A 22094-nucleotide genomic window follows, 5' to 3' on the forward strand; every position below is an offset into this window, starting at 1 on the left:
GCCTCTACATTATACTGTCACCCCAGTACAGTGGGAGTCAATGGACAATTGCAATTTGAGGATTTAATAATAATACATTGTATTTAAGGGTGCCTTTCACGACATCCAAGGACATTGTACAATTGAGTAAATACTCACTAAGAGGTTAAAAGCAACAGAACATGATACAACACTAACATGTAATCACAGCCTCTTTTCACCCTCTGTCTGAAACCAGAGTCCAGTCTGCTCTGATTGGTTAGCTGGCTGGCTCTGTTGTGATTGGTCAGATGCTTAGAGATGACTTGCCCATTAGTCTATCAGGCACATTACATAGTGATGTCGCTATGTCACAGAAGTAAACAAAGCAGTCGTGTGTGTGTGTGTGTGTGTGTGTGTGAGAAACTCCCTCTGGCCTGAACTTTGTTGTTGGACTGGCAGACCATCAACATGCACTAAAACGTAAAACACACTACAGGAAAGGGAAAACCCCAACAAGCAAAGGAGTTTCTTTGTTGTTTTCTTTGTCTCTCTGGATAGTAGGAAGATGACTCGACTGCGAAACGCTGCGGTAAATACTAACCTTATGTAAAAGGTACAATGTGTCTTTCACAAAACAGATATATGCACTTGATTGGGTTCATCTTGTCCACATCCTCTACCTTACACATTTGCCCGCTGCTATAATGTTTGAGTGTGAATTCGTATTTTTAAGAGCTTTTGATGAAACACTATATAATTGCAGACCATTTACTGTCACTTAAAGAGCCACAGGATCAGAGCCATGGAGAGCGCAGTGCCGATATTCTGTTGGTTACCAAGAGAAACAAAGATACTGTTTCTCAAAAGACATAATGCTGTTGAGTTAAAATGGCTTTTCTCAATGCTTTGGCCTCTGCAATTATATTCTCTTTCCCTCCATTTTGTTGATGTGGAGCCAGAAATCTCAGATATAGATGTCTCAAAACTTAGAAAAATAGAACTGAGATGAAGTTCACTGGGAGAAATACCATTCATAGTTTTTGGAAAAGTACCATTTTTATTTCTAATTTGACTTACAGTAAATCTTGTATCTACCCTTTACATCTACAGTTTCATTGCAATGTCTTCTTGCGCCTTCAGTAGAGATGCATGTTGATTGGCATTAATTACAGAGTATTTCTCAATGTTATGACATTAAGTGTGCCTTTCTGTAGAAATCATGTCACAGCAGGACTGTTTTTTCTTTATGCAAAAGCAATCCATGGCCTCCCATTACCTTCAATAATAATGATTTAATAAATACTCTTCAATACATCCATTTATCAAAAGTGATGATACCGTTACGTTTCAACCAGAATAACCCTGTACTTTGATATTTCTAAAGAAAAGATAAACATGCATTTGGCTGTTTTTAGCCAGGATGGCATGTTAGCTCGCAGCTATTGGCCTCAAGCACTTTTGATTTGATATTACATGTGATTGGCCAATTAATGCAGCAACAGACTTTGGTAAAGTCAACCCCGGTGTATTTAATGTAATCTTTTTCAGGACAACTCAACTTTATCAGTCATCTCCTTTTTACAGTTAAGGCTTTAAGGGGACTTTTCTATTTATGGAAAGACACATTTCAGTGATCTTTTAAAACAATATCCAAATATCAATTTCATTTCCTAGTACTAGAAGAAAAAAAAAATGTTCCAAGATAGATTTAGTTATTTTGTACTTTCTTCTACCTTCTGAGATCAAAGGTCAAGGTTAGTTACATCACCATATTGGAAAAAACCGTTCTTCAACAAGGAGGATGTTGCTTTTATAAAATCTTCAAACCTAAGTTTTCCAGTTAAAGAGAAGTTATAATGCTATGCTATGGAAAGAGATACAGTGGAAGGGAATTTGCAGAGAGAGGAGTTCCTTCCATGCACAGATGGTGACATGTGCATCTTCTTAAAAAAAACGTCCCAAAACCAGAAGTCCAAACCCCCCTGCAGCACTGGTTTCAGCTCCAGCCATCCTCCCTCATCTTATTTCCATATCTTTCTCCAGTCACTGCTCCGTCACCAGAACCCTCCCTATCCCCCCAAAAACCCGACGGCTTCCCCATCCCTGTCACAGCCTTCATCCCTTCCCCAGCCAGCCCCCTGCTCCCCTGCTGAGTTAAATGGAGTGTGCCGGCGTCTGGGGAGTCGCGTGTGCTCAGTTGAGCTCGGCTCAGCTGGGCTGCCAGCGTTATAAACTTACTGTGTGATTATTGTCAGAGCGAGACTCCTCCACCCAGGAGGTCTGCGCTGATGGGTACTGTGTCACTGGGTACAGCCAGCCATGGAGGGTGGGATGAGAGAGCAGAAAGGAGGTTATAGAAACCAGGGGTGAGAGAAGGACATGAAGAGAAATACTGTCAGTGGGGGTGATGGAGAACAGAAGTCAAGGGAGGAAAGGATGGAAGAAGAATGGAGGAACAAGCAGGAGGGCAGGGAATCATCAAAAGAAGGAACAAAAACAAGCTGGGCGAGGAAAGACTGATGTGTACCTATCTTGGCAGACAAAGACAAGGGAAGACACACAGGGAGGGATATAAAAAGGGAGAAGCAGAAGAATAATGTGCTCGGAGAAGAAAGAGAGGCAGCAGGGAAATCAGCAGAAAGAGGGAGAGACAGGGCCGAAGAGAAAGGCAAAGAGAGAAATTAGAGAGAACACTTTCAAGCCAGTGATGTGTGCCGTGATTGTTTTCTCTCCCTCTTTCTCTCTTTCTCTCTGTCTCCCTCTAAACGGTTGGTCGGGATGTGGCCGGTATCTGCCGGCAAGAAGGAACTCAATTTGGGACAATTTACTCTGCAGTCTCAGCCCTGATGCACCTCAGGGACAGAGAATGGAGAGAATGAATGTGAAGGGAGATAGAATCAGCAAGCCACACGCACATGAACACACACACACACACACACACACACACACAATTGCCGGCGAGTAGATTTCACTTAGTTAGTTCTAACTCTCCCAGGCGGTCAATACGATTTGAGTTTATAAGGCTTGGAAATGAAAAGCCCAGGATAAGGTTAGATAAACTGTGTGCTATTTGATTTCGGCCCACCTTCTTGCAGAAAAACCCACACAAGACAGATGGCCAGAGGGGATGTGCTGATATGAAGTTGTGCAAAGGGTCATGTGGTTGATTAAGGCAGGAGAACGTTATGTGTTTTGACCTTATTGGTCCCTGCAATGATGAAAACTTAGATTTTCCTCGCATCTTTTGCCTTCCAAATCAGAGTTCTGGAGGGCACATAATTTAGACAAATTCTTAATAAAAAAAACTCTAACTTCATGGACCTCATAATACGGTGGCCAACCTGTGCAAAAGCGCTAAAAAGGTCCAAAACACTTGAAATGCGCTGCACGTTCAAAAATGATGTACATTTAAAATATGCCAAAACGCATCCAATTTAAGAAACGTCTTCACCAACTTGAAAAAAAAAATCTGACTAACTATAAACTTTATATATCTCCAAGTGTCAACAAGCGCTCAGGTCCCAACTCTGTGCATCACTTTTTAGTGTCCCTGTTTCCGTTGTGGTTTGAGCTTCTTGCAGCGTTTTGTATTCGCAGTGTTTCATTTATTAAACGATGCGCATGTTTCATCTGGTTGGTGAATGTTTTCTGAAGATTGCACAAAGATTTTTCTTCATTTACAAGGTTTTTGCCACATTTGTTTTATTAACATCGTTTTTGAACATTACTTTACATTACATGTTACTTGTTAGACGCTTTTATCCAGCGTCCTAGCGACTTACATACATTCAGTACTGCAATCCCCACAGGAGCAATTTGGGGTGAAGTGTCTTGCCTAGGGAGACAACGACATGGTGACTGCAGTGGGACTCGAACTTGCTCTCCCCTGATCCGAAGATCAGGCCGCTATCCCACTGAGCCACAGTCTCCCTAAACCTGCAGCATGTTTCTTCTAATAGAAGTGTTTTAGGCCGCGTTTGCACTTGTCGGCCACCGTAGACATTTTCTGACCGCACCATTTGTTTCTATACACTAACAGGTGGGCAGCCTGGAGGATGTTTACAGCCTTAAAGACAGCAGGGGGCGCCCTGACAGAGCCGCCTTTGAGAACACACTTTCCACTGCAGTAGGGGTGAGTATTTTACCTATTGTATCAAATAAACTCTGCTCAATAGAATACTCATCACACGATGAATAGAAGGGGATCAAGCCGCAGCTTCCTAAAAGAAGCCGCTCTGAGGTTGTTTTTTTTTGGCCTTACTCGCACTGTCTCTGTAACACAGCGGGAAATGGATTTGTAACTACATCAAATCAGAGCGTTCAGCTACTTAGACGTGACTGTTTGATACATTCAACACGGCCACGTCAAGGTGAATTCACACTGTGGCATCGGTTCTGATTTCACACAGCATGTATATGCAAATGGCAGTTCATTTGGCTGCCGTTGCTGTTTTAATCAGGGTCTAGTGTTGATTAGCGACAAGGATGCAAAAAAAAAAGAAACAGATCCATGTGGTGAGTAATGGCTGAAAGTTGTTTACCTTGCTCGTGTGCCTGTTCCATCCAATATCACTATATGCCTTGCCCCCCAAACCCCCCCTCGCCACCTTCAACAAGCCGTTCTGCATCACCCTTCGGAGCGCACAATGCAGCCTCCTCAAAGGGCTTTTGTTGCCAGGGAAACCGTCACCCACGGAGACATCCCATGACAGCACGGGGAGAGGGAAGAGTGGGGGGGATGCAGCTTTTGGCCCTGGTCGTTCTCCGGGGTGCACCAGACCTCTGGCCCTTCCGCAACACACTGCCCCTTCAGAGGCACACACACTCTAAAAACACAAGGCAGCAGTATACCAAAGAAAACCACACTCATGCATGCAAACACACTAGCAGAAGAAAGAAATGGACAGAGAGTTAAAGAGAGAGAAGATTCCCAACTTTCTGATTCAGAGTTATCATCTGAATCAGTGTGCGTGTGATTAATTGAAGTAATTTATTCACAATCTCCAGTGACTCCATGTATGGTTCATGATTTCATTAAACTGTAACTTTAATTACTTTTCTACAATCGTAACTTTAGGTGAAATGAATTTCCACGCCTTGAATGTCCCACATATCGTAATGAGTCTTACATTTAATGGATTGCACAAATAATGTTTTGGGATAATGAACGATTGCATACTTAGACATTGCATCCTTAGCAGGCAGTTTTTTAAACACCTTGCATCATTTTTTGACTATATTCCTTTTATGTGGACTAATCAATTTAGCATTGAGGCAAGACAACATCTCTATCAATAACCTTGAAAGGAAACCTTTTTATTTGCTAAAATAATGCCGTAGTCCTTTAAACTACCAGTCAATATTGTCATATGTGTATGGGAGATGTATTTATGGAGGGTTATGTGTTGCCAAACACAATTACAGTGTGTTGGCTACAGCTGTTGGCCGGCTGCCAAAGCTGGAGCTGTACTCCATCCGCCCACCTCTGACCAGGCTGCTGTCTGCACAGAGCTGCATGCTGCCTTTCACTCCGCATCGTGCTGTGCATTGCATGGCAGGTGGGTTAGATTACGGTGCATAATCATTAATGCAGCATGCAAGGTTTATTAAATCGTAACCATGAGACATAATTCATGTTTTTAAATATTAGTGTTTAGAGGTGGCTACTAGTTAGCAAACAATGCTTAAATAAGATGTGCTACTTTTGGAATGAATTGAATTTGTTACCATTAAGGACTTAGTTACCGGTGCATCATTGTGTAGCAAAGGCTACGAAGACTGTGTTTTTAGTGGAGCTGAATGATTGTGTCAAAGTTCCAAATTCAAAATAAACTTGATTAAAATTCCCAAACTGGCAAAATCCTGTTAGATCTTCAGAAAATGATATAAGACGTCAATATTGCATCCTCTGAGGCCATCATAAAGGTCAGAAACCTACTCCTCTAAACATCACAAAGAAACAACATATTTTATTAATCTGCCGTCACTAGAGGATGGATGTCAAGGTAACATGCTCTAGAGAGCGTCCCATAATATGAATATACCTTCATCTTCTCCTTACCCTAGTCCAAGCCAGCCTCACAGAAGGTTTTTCAGACCACCAGCACGGCACAAACTTGACATTTTGTTTTAGATTTGAACATGGCCAATGGAACAGAAGTCATGTACTTATACTATCCCATGATACTGTGTATGGCTTTGTTATGACATCTGTTCCTATAGTAAAAGACAAGTGTATCTATTTTGCGAGACTTTGTCCCGCAATCAGTCGCTTGTTCTGGAGATTTCAATAATAGTCAGCTAATGATGTTGCTTAGCTGTGAATTCATTTGGTTTCAAGCAAACATGAACACTTAGTCTTATAACAAAAACATTGTAGGAACATGTAAAGTTTCAATATATAGTGTTCTATGAAGACTATGTAGTAACTATGTAACCCTTTCTCTCATGTACTTAAATAAAAACCATATTTATTTAAACAGATGTATTCAATTATTGCATGTTCTATTTGTATTTGTCTATGTTATTTACAGTATCATATTATGCAATAATAGTGTACAAAAGTTAATATTTATTGTGCTTAATACAATGCAACAATATGATCAATACAAAGTGAAACAAAAATGATATTGTCAAACCATTGCCAACAAATGAAGATTCATTGTGAAATATCAAAACATTTCCTGTTTCATCTCAGTTGCTGTTCTTTTTCAATTCTTAATGAAAGTGAAATAGTTCAGTTACTCATGAACATGATTAATGGTGTTCCATAACAAAGGAATAATAAAAAACACTTCATAAATCAGTGCAATCAAAGCAGTCCAGTGGAATGGCTCTCTGAGGCTCTCACATGTGTAGAGCTGTGCTGTACTATACACACACACACACACACACACACACACACACACACACACACACACACACACACACACACACACACACACACACACACACACACACACACACACACACACACACACACACACACACACACACACAGTGTAGGTCCATAGTGGTTTCTCAGAGGAGGGGGTGGTTTTGCCACCATGTAATCCCGGTTGTCAGCATCCCTCTGTCAGCAAAGCAACAATCAGCTGTTGTATTAATCGCCCTGCTAATGATGACACAATTAGCAAGGCTCTGGGAAATACAGCTCCACGCAAACATGTGAGGGCTCGGAGACAACATGCCACATGCAGCATCAACACATGCATTTTGACTTAAACAAATACGAAGCAAGACCTGCCATTAACATGATCAAAATACATGCATAAAGGAATATATACACACAGGGACAACACAGGTATACAAAATATGGCGTCCTTAAGATGCGAGATAATAACATCCAATTGTTTCCTTCTTTCTCCCTGCCTCTACTTTGTTTACTTCAGGCTCCACCTCCCCTTGTTTACCCTCTCCCTAACTGTCCTAACTAGCAGACCTCTTGCCTTTTCATTCTCAAACACACAGACATGTCTCTGACTGAACTCTACACTGACCTTTTACAAAATGTCTCCGATACTAACCCCCTGCCAGCTCCTGACATACACTCCCCGGTCCCTGCTGGTGTACACACACTTAACACACACACTCTGAAAACCACTGTGCACAGTTTGTCCCCGTCGTCTGACTTCTTTTTCTTTGTCTTAAAATATGTCTAGTTAGTCTAACTGCAGCTGGGTGTTATTGTTGCTACCTCCCTAGCAGTGAGAGAAGTTGGAAACATAAGCAGCTGCACTGTCATTACGTTGTCAATTCATAAACGAAAATGTAATTGAAGTTAGGCAAGGAGAAGCAAGTTATTCCCATAGAAGAACGTGGAAACATGAGAGGTCAACCAACCAACCAACCAAACAAACGTGACTCTTTTCGAGGGGTTACCTCCTCAAGCCAATCAGTGTAAGGTTGTCTTATCTGTGGCAAATCTTATAGTAAGCAAACATTCTTGCATCTTTTGCACATACATTTTTTTCCCACAATGCATTATATTTGATAGAAACAAAGAAGGTCACAATACAATAAAACAACACTAAATCTGTGAGATATATATTATTCAGTATAAACATTATGTATACGTGTCCCAAATCCATGGGATGGTAATTGAGTAGACAAATTAGGGATTTTGGACACAGTCTCTCACCTTTTTTACTGTGTGATGAAAACGTGCATGCATGTACTCAACTAATCACAATAATTAGTCCAAATGGTGCCTCTCCATTTGATTATTACCAGCCAGATCTGTACTCATGTGCGAGGTTGATTAAAAATATATTCATTTTGTTTGTTTGTTTGTTTTGTAAAGCAAAGTGACCTACTTGCGATGTCCAATTAGCTAGAGTTCATACTAGCTCTCTAGATTTGCTTTGTTTGGAAGCATGGTTTAATGCTGAGCTAGTTTAGTGCAATTACTTAATGATCAACATTGTTTATTAAACTTGGTATTTGATGGTGCAGTCATGACAAAACAAAGTAGACAATCTTAAAATTGGGCTCTTTAGCTTTGACTTTAGAACGTTATCCCACTCTTCTCTGCTAACAAGTGGAAGATCCTACAAACAAGAGAATCTCCTGTGTACAGCTCTCTTTAGCTCATTACAGTGGGATGGGGATTCCAATACTTTGATTATGATTCTTTGAAGCCATGCTTTGGTGGACTTTGATATGTGCTTTGGATCATTGTCATTTCAGGAATTTCATATTCCTCTTCATCTTCAGATTATTTCTGACAGAGGCCAATAGGTTTTGTGCCTTTTTGGGAAAATCATTATCCTGTCTATCTTCACAAGACATGACTATCTGAAGAGAACAGCCCCAAAGTATGATGCTACCTCCACCCTGCTTCCCAGGAAGTATGCTGTTCCTTGGATGATTGGCTATATGGGCTACATGCCAAACATCTTCAGAATTCTGGCTGAAGGTTAAACTTCTACAGAAAATAACACATTTTCCCACATGACTGGAGGACTCCTTTGGCGTAATGCAGACTGGTTAAGATGCTCCTTTTTCATTTTTAGCCAAGTCATGTGCAGAAAAGATGGTGGTCACAGGAGTCAGCACCTCCCAGAGATTCCTGTAGTTTCCTCAATGTTAGTAGCTCCTGTTTTCTCCTTGCCCTCTCTTCAATTTTGGAGGTTGCCTGATCTTTGCAATTTCTCTGTAGTTCCACATTTTATCCATTTATTAATAATGGTTTCGACCATTCTCCATGGTTCGTCTAATGCCTTCGATATTCTTTCATAGTCCTCTCACGATTGGTGCTTTACAACTACATCTCACAGTTTCCTTCCTAACTGATTAACATGTAGAAAAAGCCCATTGTAATCTGGCTGTAATGAGAACTAGAAAACTCAGAGAAATGTTGACTGTGTGACTGAAACTCGGGTGCGCGTCCCGATGCTAACATTGCCCCCGCTGAGTAAGTATTAATAGCATTAGTTGTATTGTTAAGATACAACAAAGAATATCCATTAATTTTAGCTCACTTTTAGCTGACTATTTTAACTGTTTATCTATTACATTTTGTAACAGGATTCAGTTAACGACTGACAGGTGTGTTCAAAGATCAGACAGCCTGTCAGAGAATGTATTGACAATATTGAGCTGCATTATTGCTTCTAAGTAAAAAACTGTAACTGCAATCAGCTAAATATCCTACCCAGAGTATTCAGGATACCAGATGAACACCTGATTGCTATATGTAAGTCCGTTTGATTAAATGAGCATATCGGTGCGGCCGTGACACATTTCCCTACAGTATGATCATCAAATTATGTATTAAGAGTGAAAATTGTGGCGAGCCGAGCAATAGTTGTAAAAAAAACTCTTCAGATTGTACAGCTCCTCTCCCCTCTAGCCGTGATGTCACCACTCTAAGTCTTAACTCTCCCATACACACCCATTATAAAATGTGAAACGGTGTGAAATGTTCCCAAAACGCAAGCTGCGACTACGTTAGAACCATACTAGCTATAAAAAAATATCCAATTAGTCTAATGAAGTCCATAGTCTCGAGAACCGTTTAAACTTGTAATTTGTGTTCTACGTTAACTCTGTATGGGGTCAAAGTGGGGTGTTTTTTAGCTCTGTTCAAATGGATTTCTCATTCATTCCTAATGGGCAAATGATCGCAATTTTCTGCAATTTGCAGAAAACGGCTTAGCAAATCTCTTTATAAAAGACATAGCAACCCGATCCCGGTCATTCCGCACGGTTTGTGTGTTTCGTGTCAACGCTGCCGGAAGAAGGAGAATAAGATGAGATAAGTATGTTGAATATTATACCGTGTGTGGCTTCGCCAGTCACACAGAATGACTTTCATCAAGGACGGTGTGCTATTTACCTATGCCTGATTTTGAATAGAGTTTATTGACCTGTAGGAATCTAGGTCTTGAAACTGCTTTTGTGTTCTTTAACCATCCTGAGATTAAAAGTAATTCACTGAGTGTAAATTGTCCTGATATTGTCACGGAAAAGCCTAGATGTGGGTCATACTTTGAAGAAAATTCACTTGTAATGTTGAATTTTAGTCTTACAGTATATCCTATAGTTTCATGTTTATTCTCTCTCAATTCAATTTAATTCAATTCAAAAGGGCTCTATTGGCATGAACGTTTCAAGAAACATTGCTGCCGAAGCATCAAGATAAGAAAGAACACAATAATATTCATATTGATATTAACATAACATTAAATTCTCATGTATACATTATATCTTCCTCAGTCCCTCCCAAGAATTATTCTCTTCGCGGTTCTATTCAGGATTGCAAATACATTTTTCACTTTCCCTAGATGCCTTCTCTCTGCTGAAGCATTTGTGTGGTTTTCTCTCTCCTTTTTTTCGTTTTTTTGTTGCAATTTTTAAAGACTCCAGTCACATCCGCAATCCCGCGGCCCTATAAGGAGCTTTCACGCTTTTTGGTTTGCTTTAGATGTTTAATACCCCCTCTCTTTTGTGTCAGGGAGCCGGAGAGGCGTTAAGAAGCGCTGATAAACCCCACTTAGATCCCTTCCTGGCCCGTCACCCCGGCCTGCCGGGCCGCTTTAGCAGGGAACTGATCTGTGACGGCCTGCCACTCAAACTGAGCACTTCTGAAGGCTGACACAATGGAGTGAGCAACACACCAGAGGGCCCGGGGGTGGGTAGGGAGGGGTGGATGGAGGGAGTGTGAGGCAGCAGAGGCCAAGAGGTGCCCTAAAAGAAGGCTGGAGGCGGGGCCAAAGTGTATCTCCCTCTTATCTTTCTCTTTCAATGCAATTTTTCCCTCCCTACCCTCACTACTGTAGACCTCACACATTTTTCTTACCTGCCTCTGTGTAGTTTTCACCGTTCATCTTCTAATCTGCAGTAACACACCCACAACCCCTCTCCTCCGTCTTTTTTCTCTAGTCCGGACTACCAGCTTGGCAGTTAGAGATGAGAGATTGAATGAAGAGTGAGTGGACGGGAGGGGGGGTCCAGATAGGGATCAGCAGTGCATCAGTGTCTGGGTGCTGGTTGGTCATGTGGTGCGTTCACTGCTGCGTGGCATCGTGGGTCCAACCAGAGCCAGGCTGGGGCTGACAGACCCCCAGGAGGCACAGCTTTGTGATTGACAGGCAGAGGGAGGCGGTGAGGTGGGGGGGTTGAGGGGGCATGTGGCCACTGCCGCTGCCATGGCCATCACTTTCCCAGGGGGCCGTGGGTGGGTAGCGAAGCCCAAAATGTCAGCCCTAGTATCTGTGCTGCTCGGCTCGTATCACACTGCTGCAGCTGCCTGCCATCCACCGCATCCACTCATTCATACAGAGACATGGGAGTAACACACACACACACACACACACACACACACACACACACACACACACACACACACACACACACACACACACACACACACACACACACACACACACACACACACACACACACACACACACACACACACACACACACACACACACACACAGTATATTCTTCATATGGAGAGCGAACACACACTTTTATTCTCTCCATCCTACTGTCTTTCTTCTCCTCCACACACTCACATTGTGCCTCTGTCAGTTGTACCTAAGCCAATCCATCATGCAAGTGCTCCAGAGTTATTTTCTTCCTCACTGCTGGAAAACCATTTTTACAAACATTTTCTATAGACCTACCTTGTGTTTTTTAAAAACTGATCTCTACGGTGGCTGACAGGTGCAAGCATTTAGAAAACATTCACAACTTGACGGAGCATGCGCAGAGTTTACTAAAAAGACTGAATAAACGAAACGCTGCAATTAAAAAGAACCCTGCAAGAGGCTCAAAACACAACGGAAATGGGGAAAATTCAAAGTGATGCACACAGCTGGGACTGGAGTGCTTCTTGAAGTTGTAACTGTTTTTTCAGTATATTTGAAATGACTAGGTTAGCTACGTTAGCTAGCTAGCTTATAGCAGATCTGCAATAATATCGGAAGGAATCATGTGGTCACATTGTTAAAATAAGCCAACAAAACTTACATTTTAGGTAAGTTTTCAGTGGGCCAATTTTATAATCCTCGAACTTCAACAAGCGCGGCATTCCCATGTTGTGTTTGCAGAATTTAATTTATGCAGCGCTTTAATAAACCCTGCACATGTTTCATCAAGTTGGTAAATGTTTTCTAAATGCTACGCATGTGTTGTCAAGTTGGTGAAGATGCTTCTTCATTTGCATGTGTTTTGGCACGTTTGTGTTTTTTTATTTGCATTGTTTTTAAAACGGCATGGCAGTTCTCCTCATGGAAATGTGTTAGGCTGTTGTAACACACAGGTTGGCCACCGTAGAACTCATCCCTTTTTTCTCTGTCAAACTCTCTTTGTTTTTAAATAGGCTTTTATTTTGAAGGGAGATATGTCTGCTTTCTTTACATTTGAAGTTGCATGTGTATGGCAGTCATTGAAAGAAGTTATGTTTGCAAAATGTGCTATTTGCCAAGTGATTGAATGTTTCACTGTACTATGTGTACTGTGTGGTTTTATCTGTACTTTTAATCTGTGTGTATGTGGTGTGTGTGTATGCGTGTGCTGCCTATTTGTCACAGCTGGATGATGAATGCGCTGACAGTAGAGGGGTCAGTGTCACAGACAGTGTGGTCAATTGCCCCCCATCCCCTGAGTCTAACCTTGAGCAACACTCCCTAAAGAGTCTCAATCTGCCATTAAGACACACACACACACACACACACACACACACACACACACACACACACACACACACACCAATGAGTGTGTGCCATTAGTAGCTGGCAGGGTCTGGTTTGACAGAGAGCGATTAGCTCCCTATCATGTGTATTGATCACCGTGTCCTGGCTGCTCTTCCAGAGGAGGGGCTGGAGGGGTTGTACAAGGTAGTTGGGGCATACACACTTAAACACCCACACATATACACACTATCATCCTTGTTATCTACAAATGTCTTTGTTTGATATAATATGTTAGTTTTGAGTGTATAATTATATTTATATCATTGAAACTTCCATTTATATAATGTCCTCAAAATATTGCAGGACAGAAGAGCAATCTCCAATCCTTTATTCCCCTGAATACACTTCCATATTTGAATGAGTTTTTATTTGTAGAAAGGCTTGAGTGGCTCCATTGTTATTGAAACACAATGGTGCATAAGGCTCTTAATATTTTGGAAAGACATTTTTCTTTTGGCTGCCCTTGCTGGCGATTCCAAACTTTTGAAAAGTAGTATTTCAATTAAAGCTAATTAAATGAGTTCACAAATGCCATGTTATCTATTAAAAAGTATCTTCTTGTTAATAAGGCATCACCTGAAACGTGTAAACTAAACAACATTTTACACTGAGGCCATTTTATCTTAAATGAATCTGATCAGCCTAATGTGGAATCGTACACGTATCACATCCACTTCCTGTCTGAGGTATTCAGTGTTTAATATCACACATGGAGCGTTATTAGCTTTAACAACCCCCCCTTCCACCCTGCACCCGTCTTCCTTGGGTAGTTTAGACCAGCTCTTGTTAATTGAGTCTAATTGAAGAACATGAAGGGGGAATAAAGCAAGCAGGCTTTTAGGACATAAAAGACTGCAGCCGCCTCTCAATAGTATTTATTTTCAACCTCTTCCACTCTGATTTAAGTGTAAGAGGACAATAGTGGCCTGACACTGTGTTTGTGTGTGTCTGCGCGTGTGTGTCTGTGATCTGTTGTTTGATTTAGTGTGCCCACCTTCTCAAGGACCAGCCTCTTATCAGATCAAAGCTGCAGGCAGCGGCCTATGAAACATATTGTGTGTGTGCTGTGGAGGACAGAGGTGCAGGTGAGGGAGGTGGGGGGGTGTTTTCGTTGCTTTTAACCCAGGACAATGGGACTGCAAAGGGGAGAGCGAGCGAGTCCTCTTTGAACTAATGAAGAGGAAACCTTTTACTCTCCTCCATGAAGGTACCCAACTCTCCCTGTGCTATGGATTTTCCCTCTCTTTTAAAGTAGAGGAAAACAGAAAAGAACACAAATATTTAGCCTGTTTTTTTTAGTGTTTCTCACAAAAACCCAGACAAGGCTAAAATAAGACTTCAGAAATGGTTTTAGATTGTTAGACTTGCAGTACATGAGCATCAATTGAAAAGAGTGGACACTAATGGGGCCCTATTCTGCTCATTTTCTGGTTCAAATTGGATTCTGTGTCTCGACTGTGACACGTCTCCATGCTTTAATGTTCACAAAAGTCTTTATTTTTCTCATACTGCCTGTGCTGCAGCACCTCTTTTCACCCTCTGTCTGAAACCAGAGCCCAGTCTGCTCTGATGGTTAAACATCAGATTGGTCAACCGCTTAGAGGTCTTGGAGCGCTATAGTTAATTGGCTAGTGAAAACTTGTCTTGCTCAAAATGTAGTTTCCATGTAACAAAACTGCATAGTCGATTATGTTTGAGTACAAACTTTGTTTGTTTTGAAAATATTTCAAATGGAGGACAACACTGTTTGTGTCCTGTATGAAATGTGCACAACATAACATCCTTAACTTATACGTAACTTAAATATCATATATATTATTTTAAACTAAAACGTCATCTTAATCGACTAAATGTAACCAAGTAGTTTGGTTTCAATTCAACCATGTATTTCAAATTCTGACAGTAATCTGGGAGATGATACATTTTGTATGGGTTCATTATTTTAAGGAGATAGTTGAAAGAGATTTGACAGCATCTCGAATCAATCAAGTCAACATATGTGAATTCACATTTTCCTCAGAGTAATGCATATCTTGTTGTTGTGATTCCAGGTTCACTGGGTGCAGAGGCAGCACAGTCATTACAGAGACAAGCGGGTCTCTGTGAGAGGACTGGACCTCAGAACCCCTCACAGTAAGTTCTGAGTAACACACTTCTTTCCACTGACGTTTTGTCATAGCTAAAAGTGTTGTTTTTGCTGACCTCCAGTAAGTAAGTAAGTTATTTGAAGAGGGGTTGTGACTGAGCAACTCATCCATAGTCACTATATTACCTGCAGTAGTCAGCATGACCCTGGTTTAGAGAAATAGACAGGAGTATCATCAGGAAGCTAAGCAATGTACTTCTGTGGACAGAGACCTTTACTAATCTGCCCTTTCTAAAAGGAACTAAAGCTGTTGACAAAAAACAATAAACTAACAAGTTAATAAACAATTCTAAACTATGACATTAAAAAACTTTAAAGAAACAGCCAGTTATATACTTTAGCTAGATGCACACTTAGATATACAGTATCTTATACATGATTGTACACTTACTTACTTATATATAAGGAGGCATTCTAGTATAACTGACAAGTCACTGGTCTTTAGATAATGTAAGTCCTGTAACAAGGTGTCAGTATAATTACTGTCAATAGAACACATTTAAAACAGGAGCGCCGCTGAACAGCATTTTGCCAAAAAAAACAAACACTGTCAACTCATGGCTGTTCCCTCTTATAAGCTGACACAAAGGAATGTTAAAAGACAAAATTGTTTTTTTTAAACTAAAACGGCACTAAGTATTTTTTGATGGTGAGATGTTCAACCTTTCTTTGAAATCTGAAGTTGCTTTCAAATCAAATTTGCTGTTAGAATTCTGTCAGAAAGCATCTTGTATCTACAGTCACAGCAAAGACCAATGTGTGTGTAAACATACAGTTCTATATGCAAAACATATGGGTTAATCCATGTATGCAGGTAGCTTTGGCTTTCTTTATGTGTGTCACTTGTGTTTTTCTAGATATCTTTGTGAAGTCATTTTGACCTTTAAAGACGATGAACCTCTCCGATTAAACCAGTATAACAACTGCAGCTTTTTAATGTCCGTTTAATATTAACATCATGCATGTTGAGCCCTATTGTGTGAATCGTGTATGTGTGTGTTATTACAAGAAAGAACTGGCTCACGTTCTGCTGCAGTTCCCATCCTCACAGTGTCGCTCAGCCTCTCCTCTGATAGATGATGTACAGACGAGTTAGAGAGAGAAATGTAAAAAGACAAAGATGTAGTGGATGTATGTATATTCACATACAGGACAGAGAAAGAGAGAGTGTACTCATACGTTTTGACCTTTTTGAACTTTTGAAGTCTGATGTTTCCTACTAGAATGACTGAAGCTGCCAATGTTCAATATTGTGTGCCAGTTTTCTCAAACATTACCATTTTCAAGCCAAAGACAGTTTCTTGGCAGTGTGGAAAATCCTAATGTTGGTACTCTACGCTCTATTAAATAACAGTATATAATTAGTAAAACTAGTATTAGGACGGTGTGTGTAATGGTACAGGAATTGTAGTTTGGTATGTTTATTTGTTGTACAACAGGAAGAAAACACACAAATGTAAACATGAAATGCTGATCTCATTTCAGAAAATAAACAGTAATGCTTCATTATATTATTAACAAATCAATTACCACATGTTTTCTTCTTGGTTAGCATGTTTGGTGGTTTAATTTAGAGGTGGTGGTAATGTCAGGTTCATGTTTACCTTTGGACCAAGCCTCTGTTTTACTGTCTTTGTGCTATTCTAAGCTAAGCGAATTGGACCATGGCTTTAGCTCCATAGCTTGACACTGGTATGGATCTTCTCATCTCAATCTCAGCAAAATAGAAAGGAGCTTATTTTTGAATATCATTGTATTTATTAGTCGCTTTATTAGGCTCTTCTGAATCGTACTGGGTTTGGTAGTGTTTTAGGTCTGTGTTTGAATATATGTAATACACGTGTGGATCCTTACCGATATGAGTGTACTCAGTATAATCAGTAATAATTATGCTATTAAATGTTTTTTGTGATTTGATTCACATTTTTTTTTTTTTTTTAAAGGTTCATTCTCAGTTTGCAGCAGTACAGATCCTTCTTTTTTACTCCTGGATATATATATCTATTCAAATCCAATACGAATCTAACACATTGACATAACAGACAGAACTATTATTAAGTAGATGCGGAGATAAGTTGTTGGAACAAAATACACACTTGGTTCACTCACAATTGTACAGTGTTGTTACAGAATCAACATTTTAGTATTACTGCCATTAGGTCAATCATGGAATTTAACATTTATTAGTGATACCTAAATGTGTTCTTACTGTAGGCTGCCGTAGTGTAGTGCAGTGTTGCAACATTAGCAGTTTGTGATGGACTGTAAACACAGTACAGTAAAGACAGGATCAGAATTTGATCTGTTATTTTAGCTGGTATGGATGACATATACCCTGATTTACCTTGATACCAACATACTGGAACATCTCGAACTTAAGTTTCGCTCTATAACAAATTCACTTTTAGATTGGTTTCTATCACTTTTTTTATAGGTCAATAGCCTAATCTTGTCTTTATTTTTGACCATGCCTGATCATACTGTTGATACGGCTGATGTTCTCTCTCTGTTAGTCTTTTTTGGTAACCGAAATGTTGTATTGGATGTAATTATGCTTAGTTCTGATTGGTCTTGGTTACTGTGCTCTGGTTCCCTTTCGGATAAGAAAAAAAAGTGATTTTACATGTTAGGTTCTGGTATGTTTCCTAGTCGGTTTCATTTTTTACCTGCAAAAAATGTGACTGTCAGCACTTATTTAGTTGATACCATCGCTAATAGATGAGCGTGTTTGATTAACAAGTTTGATTATTCACTGTTGGCACATTTTAGATTTATTTTCTACTTCACCTCTATTCGATTTGCGTCACTGTCCCTAAATTGAAACCATTATGCTCCCAAAAAATCATCTAAATAATAATAATGATTTGCAATGACCATCCTGAAAGCTGTCTTTGCACAAGTTATAGATTGTGACTTTATAATTTATGTTGCACACAAAAAAAGACCTATAACTGCAGGTCCGCTGCAACTCTGACTACTTTTAAATCCAGACTAAAGACTTTTCTTTTTGCCGCTGCTTTTCATTGAACTATTCACATCTTAGACAGCACTGTAACTTTTATCCATGTATGTTTTCTTTTAATGTTTATTTTATTATCTTTTCTTTTTAATGACTGATTTTAAATGCCATTTTCTTAATGTCTTTTGTTTTTTGTAAAGCACTTTGAATTGCCTTGTGTTGAAAGGTGCTAAAATAAACTTGCCTTGCCTTGCCTATAACTAAAGGTGTAGGCTACTGTGTCCATAATAACTTGTTACAGAAGGAGTACTAAACCACAGAGAATCTCATAAGCAATTTATTTAATTTAGGATCAATACATGTACCATAACCCTCTTTATTAACACTAATTACCCCCCATATTCATACTAATGCTTGAAATATATTCATGCTCATGTGTGTGCTTTGTTTTATTCCAGTCATTTCAGAAACAAGGTTTCCCAACTAGTGTGATCTTAATTAATTCTGCAATACATACGGTGTGTTATGAAACAAACTGATTCATATCCATCATTTGAGAAAGAGAAAAGTGTGGATGGCAGTGAGATGGGGTGCTGTGCAGTGCTGAAAATGTGAATAAAGCGAGAGAGAGAGAAAGAGTGTGTGGCAGTGAGTGCATGAAGTGTACGGAGAGGTGCAGGCCTTGATGAGCCGATAGCACATCGACAGACAGCGAGCCAAGCTGTGCCGCAGCAATGAGATGCTAATGGTATGCTAATGATATGCTAATCTGCCGGCAATATTCCACCTCACTGGAGAGAAGGGGAATCTGGGAGGCCTTTCACCATTGGTTGGAGACCAGGGACTTCCTGGTGTCAGAGTTCAAAACAAGAAAAAAAAACTCCACACATGATGGGTCTGTGTGCTTACAGGTTCCCAGAGGAGAGCAACTGACAGGCAGCCGGAGGAGAAGAAAAAGAGTGACCAGTCCCTCACCTTCAATGACCCGCTCTGGCCCATGCAGTGGGAACTGGTGGGTGTGCGTTTCTTTGTGTGTTCTGATCAGGAAGCTTTCTCCTCTCTCAAACCTCTAGTTCATGCCATGGTGAAGGATGTTCCTTTGACAGGCCGGCGTCAGGCAGGCTTTCATGTGTGACTGGAGAGAGAGACAGAAGAGAGAGGGAAGTAGAAAAGAGAGGGGGAGGAAGAGGGAGACGAGGTGAAAGGGTTGTCCATGTTGAACTGAGACAGATGTCAGGGATTGATGAGGCTCGGAGCAACACTGACACACAAACTGTGCTGCAACATACAACATCATCCCTTCAAAACTGTTTTGTTCACATGGTTTGGACAATATGTGTTGGTGCAGAACAACAGCAGTACAACACATGTTTTTATATGAAAATGTAAGAATTGTTACAGTAAAGTACTACAATAACTTCAGTCTGAGTATTTGCCCCATAACACACAATCAAGGAGGCAAAAAAAGTGTGTTATAGCTTAAATGCCTCCCATTCTAAAAAATAATGGCAACAATGAACCAAAATTGCCTAGTGAATTCATTTAAAAATGTTCTCCCCTCATTCAATAATGACTGCAATTCTTCTAAAAAAAATGTAAAGGTCCCATGACATGGCCATTTCTACTGATCAGAATTCCATTGTTGAGGTCTACTAGAATAGATTTACATTGTTCAATGTTCCAAAATCACAGCATCTCTGTATAGTATGTGTATTCACTCTCTGTCCTAAACGGCTTGTTGGAGTTCCTGCCCCCCCCCCTCCCTATGAGTCAACCACCGTTACAGCGGAACATCAGTGATTATGTGTTACAATGGCGTTTGTTAGCAACCAGAAAATGACACCAGTAATGACAAACAGATGAGAATGCTGCGTGGGGTCTGGGTGCCGTGTTGGCGGGACGTTGCGGGGCTCGTTGCTCCGCCCTTTGAGGCTCGAGGGGCGGACAGTGTGAGCTGGATTACTGGTGTCGTTTCCTGGTTGCTGCGTGGGGTCTGCGAGACAGCGAGACACCGCGGAACTCAGCCTGTGCACACACACTCATAGCCAGGCTGTGAGTGTGCGGAACTCACCTTGTGGTAAACCCGCAAGAGAAAAAGCATTTGAGCTCCATACTGTTTCAAAAATAATCTTTGATGTGGTTTAGAACAGGGTGGCGTTTTATCACAGCAGAACTTAACTTTATCTCCGGTAGAATTCTGATCAGGCATTAGCTCCGCCTCCTCTTTTTTTCTTTTTCAAGCTAAGGACCCAAAATCCGCGTTTCTCTAACAGGGCTGCAAAAGAGGGGTATGAGCAGTATGAGGCATGGCTACAATGGGTGATCTGTTTGGTATTTTAAGCAAAACACTTCACAGACATGTTTTGTATAGGTATGGCCCTACAATATATTTTCCCAATATAGCATAATAGGTCCACTTTAAATTAGAATGTCCTGTTCAATACATACAGTACCTTGCTCACAGTTCTTCATAGAGAAACATATGTTTCCAAAAAATGTTTCTTTAAAGTATTAATCTATTTGCTGCCAGTCTTATTTCAAGGAGCAATCAGACAGCTCATCCAATTTCTTTTTTTTCCTTCCTACAAATATATTTTTATGTCCATGTTTCTTTTACATATTACTGTGTCCCAGTTCGCATAACATTTGTGTGAACTTCAATATTTCCAACATTGCAAGATTATAGTCGACATGCATAATTGTATTACACCTGAACAGATTTATAGGGTACTGCCAAGTATCCCTAGACAAACACTCACATAGCAGGCTCCTGGGCTTAGCCAATCACACACAGGATGTTCTTGACTGACGTGCAAGGGTGTAATCTGACAGAGGCAGGAGGGAGAGAGGCGGGGCTACAAATTCACCACGGCAACAAATTGATTGACACCTCAGCTCTCGGGGCAAGATGGTGGGGTGAGAGTCAGGATGGGGGCGGAGAGTGGCAGAGACATCTATGGAGGGAGGGAGGGAGGAGGGATATGAAACGAGGCAGAAAATCTGACACAGCTTCTCTACCAGAGTACGATTCGTCGCATATGGTCTAAAATTGTAATCTTAATTGACAAGATTGTTAATGGAGAAGTACATTTTTAAAGCTAACGCTAACCATATAGCGAATTGCATGAACACATTCATCGTCATTTCCTCAATAATCAAGAAAAATGTAAACCATTTCTGAAATTGAGCCCCCCCTACCCTCTCCCCCCTCTCTTGCCCTCCTCCCCTGCTCTCCTTCTGTTGTGTTTAATCAGCCTCTGGTGGACGTGGATATTGATTGAGGGTCAGTAATCTGCTCAGGGTTGGTAGCCTGCCAGGACCAGGCTTGTATGTGTGTGAATGTTAGCTAGAAGCTGGTGTGTATGTCATGAGTGAGCCGTACACACACACACACACACACACACACACACACACACACACACACACACACACACACACACACACACACACACACACACACACACACGGCAAGTGGACTCCATTGTATCGTTGCTTATAGGCTGAGACCAGCTCTTCCAGAGGAGCTTGTTCAAAGCTACTGAAATCCATACAGCATCCTGGACGTGCTTGCTGCGGATGATGTACACGTGTGTGAGGGAGAGTAAAAAGTGTGTTGTATGCTATAACTGAGGGGCAGCCAAAATAAAGGCAGAGAGATAGTTTTGTTGTTGCATGTGTGTGTTTTGTGCATTCACTTTTTTACAACTCTATGTATATATTCGTGTGTGTGTGTGTGTGTGTGTGTGTGTGTCAATGAGTATATTTGCTGGAGAGATAGGATTGCTTGTGTTCCACTGCTTCAGAGAATGATAATTATTCTGTG

At 40.7% G+C, this 22094-nt stretch overlaps 1 protein-coding gene across 1 annotated transcript in view; it reads left to right on the forward strand.

Annotated features, from left to right (window-relative positions):
• LOC117555251 (proprotein convertase subtilisin/kexin type 4-like) overlaps positions 1–22094 on the forward strand; it is a 241658-nt gene that overhangs the window by 29197 nt on the left and 190367 nt on the right. The window contains 3 exon segments of the mRNA XM_034230095.1: positions 4001–4093; positions 15218–15299; positions 19183–19283. Of these exon segments, the coding sequence (XP_034085986.1) occupies positions 4001–4093; positions 15218–15299; positions 19183–19283 (276 nt within the window).

Source organism: Gymnodraco acuticeps, unplaced genomic scaffold (genome assembly GCF_902827175.1).
Source record: "Gymnodraco acuticeps unplaced genomic scaffold, fGymAcu1.1, whole genome shotgun sequence".
Lineage (NCBI taxonomy): Eukaryota > Metazoa > Chordata > Actinopteri > Perciformes > Bathydraconidae > Gymnodraco > Gymnodraco acuticeps.